The sequence below is a fragment of the Culex pipiens genome, chromosome 3, assembly GCF_016801865.2.
Source record: "Culex pipiens pallens isolate TS chromosome 3, TS_CPP_V2, whole genome shotgun sequence".
Classification (NCBI taxonomy): Eukaryota; Metazoa; Arthropoda; class Insecta; order Diptera; family Culicidae; genus Culex; species Culex pipiens.
In genome coordinates this window covers 31,510,220-31,530,286 of record NC_068939.1, presented here as the reverse complement: position 1 = coordinate 31,530,286, position 20,067 = coordinate 31,510,220, and the positions used below count along the sequence as shown (strand labels likewise).

General features: G+C 31.0%; 1 protein-coding gene across 9 annotated transcripts in view; it reads left to right on the top strand.

Moving 5' to 3' along the window:
* Positions 1–20,067, top strand: part of LOC120422324 (diuretic hormone receptor-like) — a 68,390-nt gene that overhangs the window by 12,378 nt on the left and 35,945 nt on the right. For 7 of the 9 annotated variants that reach the window (XR_008212425.1, XR_008212424.1, XR_008212423.1 and 4 more), the window contains exons 2-3: positions 5,291–5,469; positions 13,654–14,039. Coding sequence is in view for 6 of the 9 variants with exons in the window: in XM_052709804.1 (XP_052565764.1) it covers positions 13,754–14,039 (286 nt within the window). In the remaining 3 variants the exon portion in view is untranslated. The remainder of the gene's footprint in view (positions 1–5,290; positions 5,470–13,653; positions 14,040–20,067) is intronic. The other 2 variants (XM_052709803.1, XM_039585717.2) reach the window with 2 other exon arrangements.

Here is a 20,067-nt window from a genome sequence, read left to right as displayed (position 1 = left end):
CCGATTTGATGGTGTAAATAAAAAAAAACGTATTTTTCATAAAAAAACACTTAAAAAGTTTAAAAAACTCTGCCATTTTCCGGGAAATTTAATGAACTTTTCGAATCTACATTAACCTAGAAGGGTATTTTTTTCATTTTAAAATTTCGTGTTTTTTTCTAACTTTTCAGGATTATTTTTTAGAGTAAAACAATGTTCTACAAAGTTGTAGGGTTGACAATTACAACAATTTTGATATGTAAACATAATGGGTTTGCTTGTAACCATCACGAGTTATCGCGATTTTACGAAAAAAATCCTGCAAAGTTAGAAAAAAACATGAAATTTTAAAATGAAAAATTTTGTTCTAAATGAAAAAATGACCCTTCTGGGTCAATGTAGATTCGAAAAGTACATTAAATTTCCCTTAAAATGACATGTTCCGAAAAATTTTACAGTTGAGTAACGGAAAATGGCAGAGTTTTTTTTTTAACCTTTTTTAGTGTTTGTTTCAATGAAAATTACGTTTTTTTTTAGAATTTTGAGCACGCCATCAAATCGGGCGTCCAATTCTTACATAAAAGTCCCTTTGACACCAAATTTCTATCTCAGTACCGTTTCGGGCTGCAAATTATCAACGAAATTTTCAATAAATTTAAAAAAGATAAATAAAATAAAAGATATTGAGTTTGCCTCCTGATATTTGAAACATGTTCTTACAGAAATAAGGGAAGGGGGATGACATATTTGTTGACTAATATTTGCAATGGCATCATTTCTAAAATGTCATTTATTTTATTGATTTTTATTTTTTTTTTGAAATCTTAATAATATTGATATTTAAAACCATAAATAAGAATTTCTACCATGATCTTCGATTAAGTTATACATATTTTCAAGTAAGATGAATTTCGAAATCGGATGTTGTATTTTATCTTTTGTTGATTCTTGATACGACTTTTTGATTAATTAATTTACCCAGTTCAGCTCAGGCGCACGGAAGTCTACCCCGTTTGCCAACAGCATAATACAGGCTGCAGAGAAGGTTAAGTTCCCAAACTTATCTGATTCTCATTATCACTTTTGAAAAATACAAAATCTCCCCCGAGTCTTATCTCTTCCGTTCTCCACACAGAAGGGGGCAAACATTTACAAACTCTACAAAACTTTGCTTGAGCTTTCTCTCGAGTCTATTCTTGTGTTTTTTTTTCAACGTTATTTTATTTTTCTTTTAAGGAAAAAACATCCGACAAATGGAGCACAAAGAAACGAACAAAGTAAAATGATTAAAAAAAAAACAAACAAATCGCTTCTTATAAAACTTTACATGCTTTGTTCCCTCTTTAAACAGACAAAAATGCGACGCAGCTATGCTGCGAAGAGCTTCCAAAATTGAGATGAGAACTAACGCAAACAAACGCAGAGATAAGTAATTAGGCGGTGAATAATTAATATTTGAACTATGATAAACCGAAAACAGAGCACACTTCTTACTCGCTTACAGGCTTGAATAAAAGTAAAGTTGAGGAAAAAAATTGCATCTTTGGAAAAGTAAAACACAATAAGGCAAACTGAGGTTAATTGTTTGAAAAAAAAATCTGAGTGTTTTTATTATATTTTATGAAGCTCTCCTAGCTTCAACCTGAAGTAAAAAGTTGAACAATGCAATTATGTGTGCACACAAAAGAGCTGCAAAACCTTCTGGCAACGTTTTATACATAATGGTATGAATCAGCAACGGTGAAGAATTTTTCTGCAATTCATTGTCTTCATAATTATTTTTTTATAATTTGAAAAGTATCTTCTCCAGATACATAGAGAAAAAAAAATATAATAAAATCTAAAAAACTGCAATTAGCAAAACTTTCAGTAAACTGAAAACAAAACAACATCAAACTCATCAGACATCTCAGTCGATCTGCTGATAAAAGTACCAAATTTAGCACGCACAAAGAATGCTTACAATCGCGATCTAATATGATTTCTGAATGACTTTATATTTACGCACAAGTTTCGGAAGTCGCGTGAAACAGATAATTTCCTTGTGCCGATAAGGTGCCGCTTTTAATCAATCACCTTTGCTTATTCAAAATTGGGTAAATTATAAATTATCTAATTTTTGAAATATTTTTTTTCGAGTTTGATTTAAAAATAATTGTTATCTCTTCAAAAATAAGATTATTTAAAAAAATAATTAACAGCAATTTTCCCTTGATTCATTACATCCACTTAATCAATCAAGTAAAACAGCTGTTGAGAAGAGGAGTGTCAATTAATTGACAAGTGCTTACGTCCACACAAACCGGTTGCGTCGTCACGCCGTATCATCGACACCGACTTGACCAACCGCGCTCCATTAATATAGATTTGCATGACACCGGGACAGTACGTCACAACAGGGACTTTGAAAGAGTGTACTGTACCGAAAGTAAATCGAATCAACCAGCGCGCGCGCAAAACGCCACTCAAGCAGCGTAACTTTCAAGAGTAGAATTTGTTTACCGCACTCAACCACTTGAGAGAGCCGTACATTCAATTACTACACACAATCCTATCAAAACTCACTTCACAAACACATGCTAACTCGTTTATTTGAAAGATGCTAGCCCAAGAGATGCGCCCTCCGGTAAATATGAGTTATAGTGCGCGATCTTCATTGTTGCCATTTATTGAGTGATAACAGTTTACTCACAGCTTTCAGCACTTGGCGCAAATCTAAATAAACTCACCGGAAAGTACTCGCTTAGCTCTGGGATTGCACGGAAAAAATCATCTTTTTCTGAAATACACCCAGAGCAGCACTCATCTGAGAGGAAAAAGCACTCAGACTGGGAGTAGAAAGGTACAGTGAGCGAATTGAGAGTAAAATGCACTCTTTCTAATTCTTATTAGAAATTTTAATATTAATTGAAATTGGAAAAATGTTTGGGGATTTTTTTTTAAAAAGAACCAAAATTTTTCCGTTTTAAAAAAAGCGGCAGATCGCTTGGAACTTTCTAACAATCAATCCAATTCAAACAAGTTGAATCTCGAATGGTTTGAGTTGATTCTTTATTTTGATTCAATTGACAGTTATTACTGATTATTGATTGTACAACTTCGACACTTTCCTTGAACCGGAAATTAATCCATCCCACAACATAAACTAACTTTGCTTCACAAGATTAGTCCACGTTGAAGTCCGCACCTTTAAAGTTGCATTTTGTCTGCATCTTCGAACAATGTCTCTAAAAATGGTAGACTTAGTATCGTTTTACGCCCGCACTACCTGAGTCGGATGGGTTCGCTGAAATTGTGCACTTTTCACCAGACAACAACAAACCCATTCAACGCCAAGAACAAAAGCTGTCAAGTGGTGGAAAACTTCCGCCCGACGACGAACGTGAGGGGATTTCTTTGCGAAAACGATTGCTCAAAAAAAAAAAAACAAAAATACAAAAATACAAAAATACAAAACTACAAAAATACAAAAATACAAAATACAAAAATACAAAAATACAAAAATACAAAAATACAAAAATACAAAAATACAAAAATACAAAAATACAAAAATACAAAAATACAAAAATACAAAACTACAAAAATACAAAAATACAAAATACAAAAATACAAAAATACAAAAATACAAAAATACAAAAATACAAAAATACAAAAATACAAAAATACAAAAATACAAAAATACAAAAATACAAAAATACAAAAATACAAAAATACTAAAATACTAAAATACTAAAATATTAAAATACAAAAATACAAAAATACAAAAATACAAAATACAAAAATACAAAAATACAAAAATACAAAAATACAAAAATACAAAAATACAAAAATACAAAATACAAAAATACAAAAATACAAAAATACAAAAATACAAAAATACAAAAATACAAAAATACAAAAATACAAAAATACAAAAATACAAAAATACAAAAATACAAAAATACAAAAATACAAAAATACAAAAATACAAAAATACAAAAATACAAAAATACAAAAATACAAAAATACAAAAATACAAAAATACAAAAATACAAAAATACAAAAATACAAAAATACAAAAATACAAAAATACAAAAATACAAAAATACAAAAATACAAAAATACAAAAATACAAAAATACAAAAATACAAAAATACAAAAATACAAAAATACAAAAATACAAAAATACAAAAATACAAAAATACAAAAATACAAAAATACAAAAATACAAAAATACAAAAATACAAAAATACAAAAATACAAAAATACAAAAATACAAAAATACAAAAATACAAAAATACAAAAATACAAAAATACAAAAATACAAAATACAAAAATACAAAAATACAAAAATACAAAAATACAAAAATACAAAAATACAAAAATACAAAAATACAAAAATACAAAAATACAAAAATACAAAAATACAAAAATACAAAAATACAAAAATACAAAAATACAAAAATACAAAAATACAAAAATACAAAAATACAAAAATACAAAAATACAAAAATACAAAAATACAAAAATACAAAAATACAAAAATACAAAAATACAAAAATACAAAAATACAAAAATACAAAAATACAAATATTTTTGAAAAAAAAGTATAATCATTGATTTCCTGAAGAATTGTTCAACAATGTCACACGGTGGGCACGACATTTTCTTGGTGGGGTGGGCTTAGGTTCAGGATTATGTTGCCTGTGCATGTGGAAAGTGTTGCAACTCTCCGCTGACGATGAGTCAGCTGTCGACGATTAACTTCCGGCCATCCTGCCGGATGCTGCTTGCTGTTTCTGCTGTCGCAACACTTTGTTAGAAGACCGACAAGCTGTCTGGGTGGAAATTGAGCGTGTAAATGGTTGAAAATGCTCTAAGGAGGATACTTAATTTTGGCCTTTGTCTTTCAGTATTTTCATTCTCTTTAATCCGTTTGACAGCTTTTGTATGAACCGTGTCATTTTTATCCAGAAATTATCCTTGAAAAAATTTGAGTTGTTATTCAGAAATTTTAAAGCCAAATCCTAATTGAATATTATATCTTCCTTTTAAGCGCGAAAACACTAAAGTTTAACGACCTTTTAAGCAGCCAATTTAAAACAGCTCAATCTGCTGCTACCTGGCTCTCACCCGAAGAACGCTCCACAATTGCCACTTGGAAACAATGTTCGCGGAAAGTAATTTGCTAACGAGAAAATAAAACGGCCAATTTTCGTACACTTGAACTGGCACCGTAACGTGATCTTCTGCGCCAACCTTTCTCCCACCTTTCTTGACCATCAATTCTTATGTCTTGTTTTTCTCGCTCTCTCTTGTTTTGCACTTTCAGACTCCGTGATCATCGGCCCCCAAAACATCATCATTTGATTAGTGTGAGTGGTGACACGTGCGAGTGCAAAAAAGTTCGGAAAAGTGTGATGATGGGTGCGTTTAGTAGTGGTTGACTGGGGGGAAATTATCACGAAGAAAACGAACGTGACACTCAACGACGAGCAGGGGCGAAATGTTGTAAGTGTCGTTGTGTAGTGTCACGAGTATGTTATGGTGCCAATTGGAGGAGAAAAGAGCGAAACAATAGGCCAACCAGTCGGACTGGTCGAAATAATCGTTAGGCGCACATTGCTAGGAACTCTTGGTGGGAAGGTGCAAAGAAAAAAGTGGACAATTGGTGGAAAATTTTCACTGCCGACGCTAGGGTGGAAAAAGATGGTGGAGAGATTTCATTTGTTTTAATGTGATTATCGTTTCGTACAAAAACATTTGACATTATTTATCCAATTTAAACGCAAAAAATTATTTCAAAATTCTCTTATGAAATAATTAATAGAATTTTCGAAATGTAATATTAACAGTTTGTTTTTCTAGTTAAGTATTTATCAATCAAGGAATATAAAAGTTGAAATTAAGCATTTTGTCATTGAGCATGAAATATATTTGTTTTTATACTGTTGCAACCTTGTTTGCTTTACCAAGCAAATGATAGAAATTATCTTAATAAAAAAAATCAGAAATTCCGCCGAAACCTTCAAATTTCAAAAGATGTTATTAAGTTTTTTCACCTGTAAAAAAAATAAAATATTTGAAAGCATTTGGAGTTTAACCCTCTACTGCCCAAATTTTTTTTTCGTAGTTTTTTATTTTCCTGAGTTAAGGAGGTCATTTTGAGCAACTTTTGTTATACGAAAAACATAACTTGTCTTGTTTTATGTTTTTCTTGTTTTATTTTTTGTATTTTAATTTGCATTTATCTTGTTTAGTTTATGTTTGATTTTGGTAGTATTTTGCCTTTTCTACCACCTCTTATCATTACATATTGCCTATCTAATTTTTTCATGTTTTTACAGTTACTTTTTAAATTTTTTGCTTGTTTTCACATTTTCTGCTATAAAATGCAGCGATGGAATAATCATCATTAGGCTTAGTGATTTTTCACGCTCGAAAATTGCAAATTTCACGGGGACCTTAATTTCAAAACACCAAATTTCACGCAAATTTCGCGGAACGTGAAAAATGTTAAAATAACTCTGAAAATTTTATGTTTAAAACCACATAAACTACTTTTTATGCTTCATTATTTATTATTCTTTAATAAACTAAAAAAAATCACTAAATTTAAACGTGTCACAAAAAAAATCTCCAAATTTTCAAAAAAGTTTCTACTTGTTATATAGATGGGCTTTATATATATTTTGAAACAAAATGTAGGGCACGCGTATTCTCATTTACTGAACTGAGAGTAAAATTAGAGCAATTCTCTACGAAATCGGTCTTTTTTCTGCAATTTTAATTTTTGTATTTTTTAATCCGACTGAAACTTTTTTGGTGCCTTCGGTATGCCCAAAGAAGCCATTTTGCATCATTAGTTTGTCCATATAATTTTCCATACAAATTTGGCAGATGTCCATACCAAAATGATGTATGAAAATTCAAAAATCTGTATTTTTTGAAGGAATTTTTTGATCGATTTGGTGTCTTCGGCAAAGTTGTAGGTATGGATATGGACTACACTGGAGAAAAATGATACACGGTAAAAAAAATTTGGTGATTTTTTAATTTAATTTTTTATCACTAAAACTTGATTTACAAAAAAACACTATTTTTAATTTTTTTTATTTTTTGATATGTTTTAGAGGACATAAAATGCCAACTTTTCAGAAATTTTCAGGTTGTGCAAAAAATCATTGACCGAGTTATAAATTTTTTAATCAATACTGATTTTTTCGAAAAATTGTAATTTCGGTCGTAAAAATTTTTCAACTTCATTTTTCGATGTAAAATCAAATTTGCAATCAAAAAGTACTTTAGTGAAATTTTGATAAAGTGCACCGTTTTCAAGTTAAATCCATATTTAGGTGACTTTTCTGAAAATAGTCGCAGTTTTTCATTTTTTAAAATTAGTGCACATGTTTGCCCAGTTTTGAAAAAAATATTTTTGAAAAGCTGAGAAAATTCTCTATATTTTGCTTCTTCGGACTTTGTTGATACGACCTTTAGTTGCTGAGATATTGCAATGCAAAGGCTTGAAAACAGGAAAATTGATGTTTTCTAAGTCTCACCCAAACAACCCACCATTTTCTATCGTCAATATCTCAGCAACTAATGGTCTTATTTTCAATGTTAATATATGAAACATTTGTGAAATTTTCCGATTTTTTCGAAAAAAATATTTTTAAAATTTTCAAATCAAGACTAACATTTCAAAAAGACCAAACATTCAATGTTACGCCCTTTTGATATGTTAGTCTTGATTTAAAAAATTTGAAAATATTTTTTTCGAAAAGATCGGAAAATTTCACGAATGTTTCACATTTTAACATTGTAAATCGGACCATTAGTTGCTGAGATATCGACATTGAAAAATGTTGGGTTGTTTGGATGAGACTTAGAAAACATCAATTTTCCTGTTTTTAAACCTTTGCATGGCAATTTCTCAGCAACTAAGGGTCGTATTAACAAAGTCCGAAGAAGCAAAATATAGAAAATTTTCTCAGCTTTTCAAAAATATTTTTTTCAAAACTGGGCAAACATGTGCACTAATTTTAAAAAATGAAAAACTGCGACTCTTTTCAAAAAAGTCACTTAAATATGGCTATAACTTGAAAACGGTGCACTTTATCAAAATTTCACTAAAGTACTTTTTGATTGCAAATTTGATTTTACATCGAAAAATGAAGTTGAAAAATTTTTACGACCAAAATTTCGATTTTTTGAAAAAATCAGTATTGATTAAAAAATTCATAACTCGGTCAATGATTTTTTGCACAACCTGGAAATTTCTGAAAAGTTGGCATTTTATGTCCTCTAAAACATATCAAAAAAAATAAAAATAGTGTTTTTTTGTAAATCAAGTTTTAGTGATAAAAAGTAAAATAAAAAAATCACCAAATTTTTTTACCGTGTATCATTTTTTTCCAGTGTAGGCCGTATCCATACCTACAACTTTGCCGAAGACACCAAATCGATCAAAAAATTCCTTCAAAAGATACAGATTTTTGAATTTTCATACATCATTCATTTTTCAATTTGTATGGAAAATTATATGGACAAACTAATGATGCAAAATGGCTTCTTTGGGCATACCGAAGGCACCAAAAAAGTTTCAGTCGGATTAAAAAATACAAAAAAAATCGAATGACCGAAATTAGTAAAATAAATTGAATTTTCTGCGACATTTAACCCATTAAACATATGTTTAAGGATTTTAGCTCACTTTTCAAAATTAAATTTGAAATCAATTTGCATAAATGATATATTTTTTTAACAAAATCGAAATTTTGATTCTAAATGAAAAAAGAAAACAAAAAAGTAGTATTTTTAACTTTCACGGTAATCATCCACCCAAGTAAACAAATATCACAAAATTTAAATGTTTCAATATGTGATTTCAAAGATAAAAAATACTCTTCATTTTATTTTGAATAAAACAAAGTTTGATTCTTTTAATCTTTTCGAAATTATACCTTTCAAATAAAAAATCAGTAAAATTTGTATTACAGCGAATGAAAATATAACTAAATTTAGTTAGTTTCTAAAAAAACTAAAAAATCTGAACATGTTTTCAAATGGTTCATATCAACTTGACATACATATATTCAAGCTTTTTAATTGAAAACTAATAAAATTTAATTAAATAGTCTTTATGGATGAAATATTTATTAAGTTGTTATTAAAAAAAATATTTGAGAAAATTGATAAAATTTAAGAATTTCACGCCATCCACGAAATCGTCAAAAATCACTAACCCTATATTAGTAATTAAACCAGGGTATTCACTCGCTTAATTCTACAGTCGTTCATACAATTATTTTTATTCCTATTTGAATTTGAATTACATTTTCACACAAACATAAAATTTCACGGGATTTCGCGGAAAAAGCCAAATTTCGCGGATTTCACGCGGTCCGCGAAATCGTGAAATTTCACTAACCCTAATCATCATCAAAAGAAAATCTCTGGACGTTCGTCAAGAGAAAAAAATCCGAAAGGAGCATGGCTCTCCTCTCTCGCGCACGAAAGATCGGTAAAAAGAATCTAAAAAAATCATCATCTTGATTATTCGGTGGAATATCCTTTTCACTACTACACTTGCAAGTTTACTGTCACACGTCGAAAAATGACTTGTCACATTTTGTAGATGGGCAATGTGTGTAAACAAAGTGAAATAAATATTATTAAGTGGTGCTGACAAGGAAATTCAGAAAAAATCATCAGCAGATTGATTTTGTTGAAGATTTTCGGGAGCGATTTTTTTTTGCGTGATTTGCCTCCTCTCTCTTTCGCGGGTGAAGAAAGTTTGCAAGCGAAATTGATTTTTTTTGCGATTATTCCATCCCTGATAAAATGGAACCATTATCATTTAAATTGTAAAAAAGTGCGTAGAGGCATAGTCTGGGACACCAGAAAAATTACTGAATATTTCTTTTTACTTAAAAAATAGGAAATATTAGTAAAAAACATAGCCAAAGTTGGCCCCTAAAAAAATTACATTTTCAAAAACATTGGCAATGTCACATAAAACAAGTCATCCAACCCATAAATTTTCAAAAATTGTAAGAGTTCTTCTTTCCAATGCTTTTTAAAGATCAAAAATTTGTTGAAAACTGGATTATTTAAATCGAAGCCCGTCTAAAGGCGGGGTTGGGTTGTAGAGGGTTAATGATATAATTATTACAAATTTACACTATGAATTTTATTATTTTCAATGCAAAAAAAAAATCAAGCTTTGGTTCAAATTTAAAGCCCAATTTTTTTTTTAGATTTCAAAAAATGCTTAACATTATTACAGTTCTGCTCTTGTCACACATTTGTTATATTTTAGGCTGTTGCAATTATTTTTTATTGTTTTTGTCTACCTTAAAATTCGTTCCGAAAAATCGGAGGGCAAACAATTTATTTTCAAAGAAACCTAAAAAATTCATTGATTATTTTTAGAGCTATCTGTTTTTTTAGAGCTATTTATTCATCAATATTTTGAGTTTTAGTGAAATTTCGATGTACAGTATCGCAAAAAGTTTTTTAAACAAATTATTGCAAACCGACTGTATAATGCTGTATTATGCATTTTACATACTTTTTTTCATTAGAATGTTGAAATTGTGGCTTCTTTATTCAATCTTTGTTTTTTTTTTTTAGTTTTATAAATGAAACAAAATAGTCATATAAGTTTGATACATGTTTTAACAAACGATTTTTTTCGTCGCCCTCATCTAAGTTTGAATTGTTGCATAAAATTTTTATTTTATTGAAAAACTACTACACACGATTGTAAACTATAAATCCTGCCTTTCACAGTGTAACTATTTTCATTTTTAATGATATAAGGTTATGAGCAATTCCAGCTCAAATCAGGATTTTTTCTGGTACTTTTGTACCCGACTCTCTCCGATTTCAATGAAACTTTTAAGACATATTATCCTAGACCTATATAAGTCATACTTGTGTATATGGAGCCAATAGTTCTCGAAAACAGCATTTGAAAAGGGTGTAAGGTATTTAAATATTTTTGTATTTTGCAATTTAAAAATGACTGCATCTCGAAGCCGTTGCGTCGTATCAAAAAGTGGTCAAAGACAAACTTGTAGGAAATTGCACGAGCTTTCTGAAAAAATACACTGAAACAAAAATACACGCCACTTATATGAGATTTTTTGATTTTTAAGTTTAAAACTTAAATTTAAAGGTGATGTCACGATTTTTTTTCGTTCAAAATTTTTGAGGAGATAGCCTAAGATGTTACCAAAAGACTGATGAAAAATGCAGGATGGTATGTCTCTCCTAAAAAAATACAAAAATCATTTACTGAAACTGTTTTTTTGAAAAATGGTCTAAACGTCGAAATTTTCAAAAACCGTCAGTGGGAATAGATTCCCCAGACAATTTTACATAAAAGTCTCCATATTGACCATTGTCCTATGTCCAATCCTTGTGAAGATACAGCGGTTTTAAAAATAAAAATGTTAAAAAAATGGGTTTTTGGAGGTTTTTGGAAATTTCTATATGACAGACTTGGTTTTTCAGTCTCTAAAATATTTTTACCGGAAAGCTCGTCCAATTTCCCATAAGTTTGTCTTTGACCACATTTCAATTGGATGTAAGGGCTTACAGATTTAAGCTTAATTACATTGCTAATAACTGAAAATAGAATATTTTTTTCAGTGTGGTAGAAACCTATCTAAAAATTTTGTGTTTAAGATATCATGCTTAAAGTATTTTGAGATTTTCTTGTTATAAAACGGCTTGAAATTTGGAATTATTTTTTCTTTACCATGATTAGAACCGACATATGAATGAGTAGAACATTCACCTTAACAAATGTTTTTAAATGTATTTGAAACTTATACACACCTTGTACACAACAGTTGCAAGCACGGTTTATAATTTTCAGCTGTCCAAACAACAATATTTTTTAAATAACAGCATTCAACAAGAATTTCCACGAATGCCCTGGACATTATTTGTCATGCTTTGACAGAAAAAAAAAATCAAGGAATGTTTTCATGAGTATGTGGCATTTGCACTATAAACGTGAATATATTTCTTCGTGGTTCTCAAATTCATGAACTCAGTTCACGATTTCAAGAATTGACTTTTTTCCGTGTATAGCACTACAACTAGCTCAAAACTCTATGCTAATTTTGTAACTATAAAGTTTTCTATCAGAACTTTTTAAATTTATTTAGAAAGTCTATTGTGAGTTGTTTTAACGAAATTGCTCACTTTTTTCAAATAATTTGTTTATTTTTAATGATAGAAATATAGCAAAAAGCCTTGTAAAATTAACATCCAGTGGATAGTCGAATTTCTTTGAGCCAATATTACAGAGACCGTGGTTGGAGGAAGCAATCAGGAGAGAGAATTAAATAATTGAAGTGAGTAAATTTTCCATTTGAATAAAGTATTGAGTATGTAATCAGTGATTGCTGTTTGGAGCTTCATTTTTTTTTATCAGCATTTTTTTATAAACTTACTAATCTAAATCTTATTATCATCACCTGTAATAAAAATTTGACCAATATTTACATTTACTAACTAAATTAGAAATTTCAAACCTGCTTGAATCAAGATTGAATGAATTTTGCTTCATATAATATAATTTTGATTTAAAATATCAAGCTTTTATAATATATTCAAAGTTTTCTGATTTCCGCCATTTATATTATTTACATATTTCATTATCAATCTTTAAAAGTTATGACCAAGCTTGACCATATCTGACAACATTCGGTTCGAAGAGATCAGAAAATTTCATTGAAATCGGACCAATAAATGCAGATATACTGTTTTATGAAACCATCATACAATTATCCAATCTTTCGAAAAAAATATTTTCGAAGTTTTCATTTGTTTCACATTTGATATGGTTTAAGAACTTTTTCAAAATACAGATTTTTGAATATTTTAATAACCTTTTTGTAGTGACATCTGCTTAAATTGTATGGATACTTGTATGAACGAACTGATGATGTAAAATGTCTTTTTTGGTTATTAAAACAGGTTCACACAAATTTTCATACATATCAATGTACAAAAATTAAATGTGCAAAAATGCTCTTTCTCAGAAGCATTTCTCTGCTTAACACATAAATTGATTTTTTTCTTATTGATTTAATTTTAAGAGGCACTTAAAAATATATCTATGTAAAATATCTGGAATATTTTACGTTTGTTTTTTTATTGTCTGGTTGTGTTTCAATGGCATAGATACCAGAAGATATCTTTTGAGTTTTAAAGCATAACTGCAACGAAAATTTTACTACATATTATTCATTAAAATATCTTCATTCGTTATTCCTACAATGCGCTCCCCATCCTCTAAAGTAAACTGCACGCAAAAGGACTCCAAAAAGTCAGTTCCATTCCACCGGCCGGCTACACTCTTCAATACTGGTGGGGGTGGTATCCTCTGGGGACGGACGGCTGGAAAGGGAAGGCCCTTGTTATCGCTTGATGTTTGCTCTCCCCCGGCCGGTCCTTTTCGCTTGCTGCCATTTTCCGGGAATTACGAAGTCGTGTGCGGACCAAGCCATTAAAACAAAAAGACGGACTTTTCTTGGGCCCAGCCGCCACCAAACAATTCAGTCTTGAACGGACCGGAAACGCGATTAGTCATTTGGACGATTTGAGTTTCGGGTCAAGATTGGAAGTGAAGAGGGAATTATTTTTTATGGGATTAATTAGCGGAAAAATTTGCAGTGTTGCCAAATTGTTTTGATTTTCAGGAGAAAAATGGCTAGAGGAAAATAAATGTGACAAAAAATACAATTTAAAGTGAAACAGTGAAATTAAACCAGAAATGCTAGAATCTACCCCGTTCTGGAATGCCGGCGGTTCCGGAAGTGGTGCCGGTGACCTATCTCAACTACCGTTTGCGGACAGTATGCTGCTGGCGGCGGCGGCCGAGGTCAACGCTTCCGTCGAGGAACTTTGCGTGCTGCAGCGGACCGCCGAAGAGCTGCTGACGGATTTGGCCTGCCCGACGTTTTTCGACTCGGTTTCCTGCTGGCCGCGGACGCCACCGGCCACGTTGGCCATCCTGCCGTGCATGACCGAATTTAAGGGCGTTCAGTATGACAGCACCCGTAAGTAAAGCCAAACAAAAAAGTGGGGACAATGTGGTTGTGTGGTTAGGGTTGTGGTGGTTGCATACTAATGGGGGGTAAAGGGCCAGGAAGTAGGCAATGGAGGTGGATAATGAAAATTAAAGAGTTTTATTTGATTATGTTTAGATTGAAACATCATTTTATACGTTATAAATATTTTGTTTCAATTTTCAAAAGTACACTAGCTTTACAAAATCCATCAGCTAATGTTGTGTCAAATCGCGTTGCCAGAATTCTAAAAATACCACCTCTCTCCACGATGTCTAACCAGTAGTCAATTAATAAGTTAACCACATGCCAGCTTGACACAAAACTTAATTAGTTGCCTCCATAATTAGCTCGTTGCCCTATCCATGTCCCGGTTTCACACTGCGAATATTAAGTTGTGAAATTTTCCCGGAAACCAGCCCATTTCCTTCCCAAGTTGGAAAAATCTATTCCACCCACACGTGCACAAATCGTGTCTGTATTTGGAAAGTGAGAAGGGAATGACATGAGGAAATTATATACGGCTGTCATTTTTGCAACTGGCATCGTCGAAGTTGAGAGTAGAGTGTTGTTTACTAAGCGACACCCCCTCGACGTTCGTGATATGGTACGATAGCTTAGCAATGATGGCACACTAATGCAGCTCAAATTTTGACACCCTGCGTTGGAAATCTATTTGCCGAGTTTGGCGTTGGCACTGGTAAAAATTGTTTTTACAGTGATTTAAATTTTAAATCTTAAAGCATTTGGATGATTCTTTTTTCATGCATTCCGCATGTCGAAAGAAGCAATTTGCATTAAAAGTTCCATACAATTTTGGGGGCTGGTATGAAAATGTATGAAATCTTGTTACGAAAAATCTGATCGTTTGGTGTCTTCGGCAAAGTTGTAGATGACAAGGACTTTTCGGGAAAAAATAAGTACACACTAAAAAGACATCTTCTGAGCTATAGTGCGTGATGCTGCAGCTTATGGTTTAGAAAACATGAATTTTGAAAGAATCGTGTTTTTTTGGAAAATATTGAAAACCTGGCCAAAAATTAATTTAAAAACAAAATTAAATTTGCAATCGAAAAGTACTTAACATGTTATAGCTACTTTGAGGCATAAATTTTCGATTTCTGTTACGTTTTTTTGAATTTTAAAGCACCCTTGATTATTTTTTTTTTTCAAAAACTGAGAAATTTTTTCTATTATTTTGTCTCTGAAGCTTTAAAAATCGGAAAATCACTAAAAATCGAAGAAAATTATTTTTTTAATCAGCCTACAATTTTCAACCGATGAGATGGAAAGTATTGGTCCGATGTAGAGCGTCCAATTTCCCGGGGTTACAAAATTCCCGGAAAACGGGAAATTTTCAACTAAGTTCCCGGGAAATTTGAAATTTATTGAAAATTGTTCTGATCCCGGTTTTGGTTAATATTTTGCAACAAAATACAGTCCAGACTTGATTATCCGAAGCCTCGATTATCCGAAATCGATTATCCGAAGTTCGATTATCCGAAGTTCGATTATCCGAAGGTTTGTATGGGACTTCGGATAATCGAATCACGAACAAAACAAAATTGTTTTCGATTTTTTTAATTTTCTTGTTTTTAACATTAAATTTGAATTCTATGACCCCATTTTAGTCAAATTTGAGTTGTGATTGCCTATTAAAAAATAAAATGCATTTTTTCAATATTGCATCACCGCCACTTGGCCACCATCTTGGATTTAAAAATTCTAAATCATTTTAGCGTAGTTTAGGGGCTAAGCTCGTTGTTTTTAAAATGTTTACTTTTGAAAAGGTCTCATAGTTAATGATTTTCCTATTTCCATGCTTAAGACCAAATTATAAAACTTTTGAAATATTTTTATTGAAGAGATCAGAAAATGTCACAAAAGTTTTTTTTCTTTTACGTTGAAAATCGGAATACTTTCCGAGATATCGTCATTTGAAAATTACAGGTCATTTTTATCGATTCGATTTCTTTGTTAGGCTGTGTCTCAGAAATTAATGGTCTGAAATTCAAAGTTCCAGTGAGAAAATTGGTTGGTTGGTTTTCTTTCAAGAAGATTTTTTTTAAATACAAAAAAAAGAAATTTAAAATTTTACTTCACAAACACAATTTACAAACACACATTTTCAAAAATTCTTATCTCCCAAACAAGAATTTGCACTATCACGCACTATGGCTCAGATGTATTTTTTATTCCCTTAAATCGAATAAATCATCGAAAATTTAAAAAATACATTTTTTTGGGAAACAAACAAGATAGGCAATAGGTTATGATTGAAGGTGGTAGAGTAAACCAAATGCAATCAGAAACAAGCAAGATGTAAGATCCCTTTTCTCTTTTGTACATGTAGGACCTCCTACATTTGAAATTATTGAATAGCGAAAGCTACAATATTTCATAATAAATGAATGTTGCTAGTTTTTAAAATTGAGGTGAAAAGTCATCGATTGTGATTGTGATTGACACTCAATATTATTTTAACTGAATGAATGAACATGGAAAAGAAAACCTGAATAAATACAAATTAAAAAAAAACCGAGAAGTAAGATTTATGCAAATTAAAATACTAAAAATGACACAAGAAAAGCTGAGTATTTGTAATGAAAAGGGAATTAAAAAAAATTATTGTGTTCCGTGATCATAACCATAATAATTGACACCCATTCGATTATGAATATCAGGATTTTTTTAAACTTTTCTTCATGTATTTTTTTAAATCCATTGAGGCCAATTATAATATTTTTTAAAGTTTATTTTCCTCGACGCTAGTATAATTTTTAAATCTATTTAAATTTGTGACCAAAGGTTGGAAATGATGTAAATTTTAGGAAAATATATCTTTTTGATTAATTTATTGATTCACAAAACAAATCCAATTCAGATAGTTTTGTTTATTTTTTTGCTGAACTATTTTGAAAAATTAGAGCTCCACAAACTTCAAATAATTATAAAAAAATTCTGTTCCAATTACTTCTAAATATGATTTGTTATTTAAAATAATTCTAGAATGTTAGAGCCCTTTCTGCCAACAGTGCAGCACAAAAGAAAAAAATAATCTAATTGAATTTATCCCGCACTCCCACTCAGTTTTCAGCATCAGAGAAGAGATTTCCCAGCTCAATGTGGGTGGGCACAAATCGTTCGCTCGAGCCGTGTAAAATGAGCCAAAGTGAATTAAAAGCAGATGAAAAGCATCTGCCAATGGTGTCGCAGAAAATGTGGGCTTGAGGGTATGGTGGGGGGGAAGGAACACTCATTTCCACCATGTCATATGAATATTTCAGCGACCGGGAGTGGGTTGAAATAGGTGGGTGGGTGTCAAAGAACAATCTGCTGCGAATCCAATTTAGAAAGAATTTCGTTTTGGGCGTGGAAAAAGGAAATCAAATGTCAGAAAGCTATGCGTTTTCTAGATGGCTTATGCAGAGTATTGATAGGAAGAGTTGAAATTAATTTTCGGGAAATTTATCTGCAATTTTCCAAACAAAATCTTGTTAACACCCTCTTAATGAAGTGCTCAAATCATCAACCAGCAAAGAGCACCATCAAACAAATGTTTACAAATTCAAGTTAAACCCCCTTTCAAGCAAAATCTCCCAAGAAGTGGCTTCCAGTTATGTCGAGATGGGACGAACAAGATTAAACGCTTTAACTCGAGCTCGCATGATGGAAAAGGCTGGTTGGAAGGGTTTCTCCGGCGTCAACTTTCCCTCCCAGAGGGAAAATTCTCCAGCGTACGCTTTATTACTGTGTCTGCTTTTCACCAAGACGCGGAAGCTTTGGCAGCTTTCCTTTTGAAAAGAAGTGCCGTAAAAAAGTGGGCCACCACACGAAGTTAGCAAGCATGACTATGGGGGTGAAAAGAAAATTCCAACTGGCATCTTGTAGGGAAGCGCTTCAAATTTAGAGGGCATGTATTTAAAATATATTGAATTTGTTGTTATTAAATTTTGAAAGTTCCATTCTTTTCGAAAAATCGATGGATTAAAATCAGGCTGATACCAACTTACAAAATTAATATTTTTCAAATTTTATATTTTCATTCCAAAATCTTCATAAATAAGTCGTAAACTAAACTATTTGAGCAAAATGTGTACATACTTTTTTTACATACTGTAAATATTCGAAATTCTGTAATTTTTGAAGAAAAAACACTGATCGATTTGTTGTCTTCGGCAAAGTAGTAAGTAGTGATAAGGACTATTCAGAAAAAAACAGGTACAAAAAAAACAACAATTTGCCAGCATTTAAATTAATTTTTCTTTACAAAAAAAAAAACAATTTTCCAAAATCCATTTTTCTTTATTTTTGATTGTTTTTAAGTTTAGGGACAAACACCAAAAATGTTCAGCCAAAGAGAAGTATGAACAAAACATTTGCCGCCGAGTTATGATTTAAAAAGAAATGTTTTTTTTTGGAAAATAAAAAAAATAAAATCAAATTTGTAATCGAAAAGTACATAATTTGCACCGTTGTCAAGATATAGCCATTATAAAATTTAATTTTTAACTGAAAATTTTCGATTATCAACTTTTGAAATAAAATAAAATTCGAAAATTTCAGAAAATTTCCAATAAAATTACTTTAGAGTTTTTTAGGGGTCATCCAAACCACAGTTTCAGCAAATTACGGTCCAATATTCAATGTTAAAAAATGAACAATTGTGAAATTTTGTGATAATTTCGAAATTAATGTTTTGAAATTTTTTTATTCAAGGCTAACATTTCAAAAGAACCTAACATTCATTATTATTATTGTTATTTATTATTATATAAAAAATAGATATAAAAATGGAATAACAAGCCATGGTTTGAACATTTGTATTTTTGTTATTTGAAGTATTTGAAGTATTTGAAGTATTTGAAGTATTTGAAGTATTTGAAGTATTTGAAGTATTTGAAGTATTTGAAGTATTTGAAGTATTTGAAGTATTTGAAGTATTTGAAGTATTTGAAGTATTTGAAGTATTTGAAGTATTTGAAGTATTTTAAGTATTTTAAGTATTTGAAGTATTTGAAGTATTTGAAGTATTTTAAATATTTTAAGTATTTTAAATATTTTAAGTATTTTAAGTATTTTAAGTATTTTAAGTATTTTAAGTATTTTAAGTATTTTAAGTATTTTAAGTATTTTAAGTATTTTAAGTATTTTAAGTATTTTAAGTATTTTAAGTATTTTAAGTATTTTAAGTATTTTAAGTATTTTAAGTATTTTAAGTATTTCAAGTATTTTAAGTATTACACTATAGTGAGCTGTTTTTTGATGAAAATACTCTAACAATGCGAAATGTATGCAGCAGTATTGAAACGTCTGCTGAACATTTGAGGGTTAACATTCCACATACCAGCTGCTCCATAAAAGGAGAGCGAAGTAACTGAGTCTGATCTGATGTGGAAGCGAAACGGGAGCCCGAGACAGGGGAGTTAATAAAGGATGATTGCTGGGGATTTGCTCGGCGTTATTAAGATTAAGAAAAGGGAAAGGGCTGCCTGGAATCTTGTTTTTTTTATCTGTTTTTCAAGTGGTGTGATTTGTATTCTTCCCCATTGTCTGACTAAATTGAGTTCCTCATGTTATCAGATGGTTTTCGTTTAAAACATCTAGGATCAACTTTGCTTGAATGTGGAAAACCATGTGGAAAATTCCACCAAATTTTCAGGCGAAAAGCCTACCAGATCAAATTCTCAGCCGGAACCCACGGTCGTATTTCGCTGTAATGGATATTTATACCCCAAAATGTTCTTTTAATTTACTTTTTCTCTGCTCGCGAAACTCATTGCAGTCGTCGGCAGCCCATCTGTAATGGAGCATCTTTCTTTCTGGGAACCACGTGGGGGGACTTCGTCGGAAAAGGTTGACCTTTCCAAGGGGGGTCCACCCACTCCCAGGTACAGAAACGGAGAAGAAAAGGTTTATTAATTTTGCAGACACAGATTCATGGCATGACAAATTTCCATTATCATTGCAAGGCTCCTGGCAATGGATTGTTAAACGGTTGGTTTCCGCTGGGAGATGG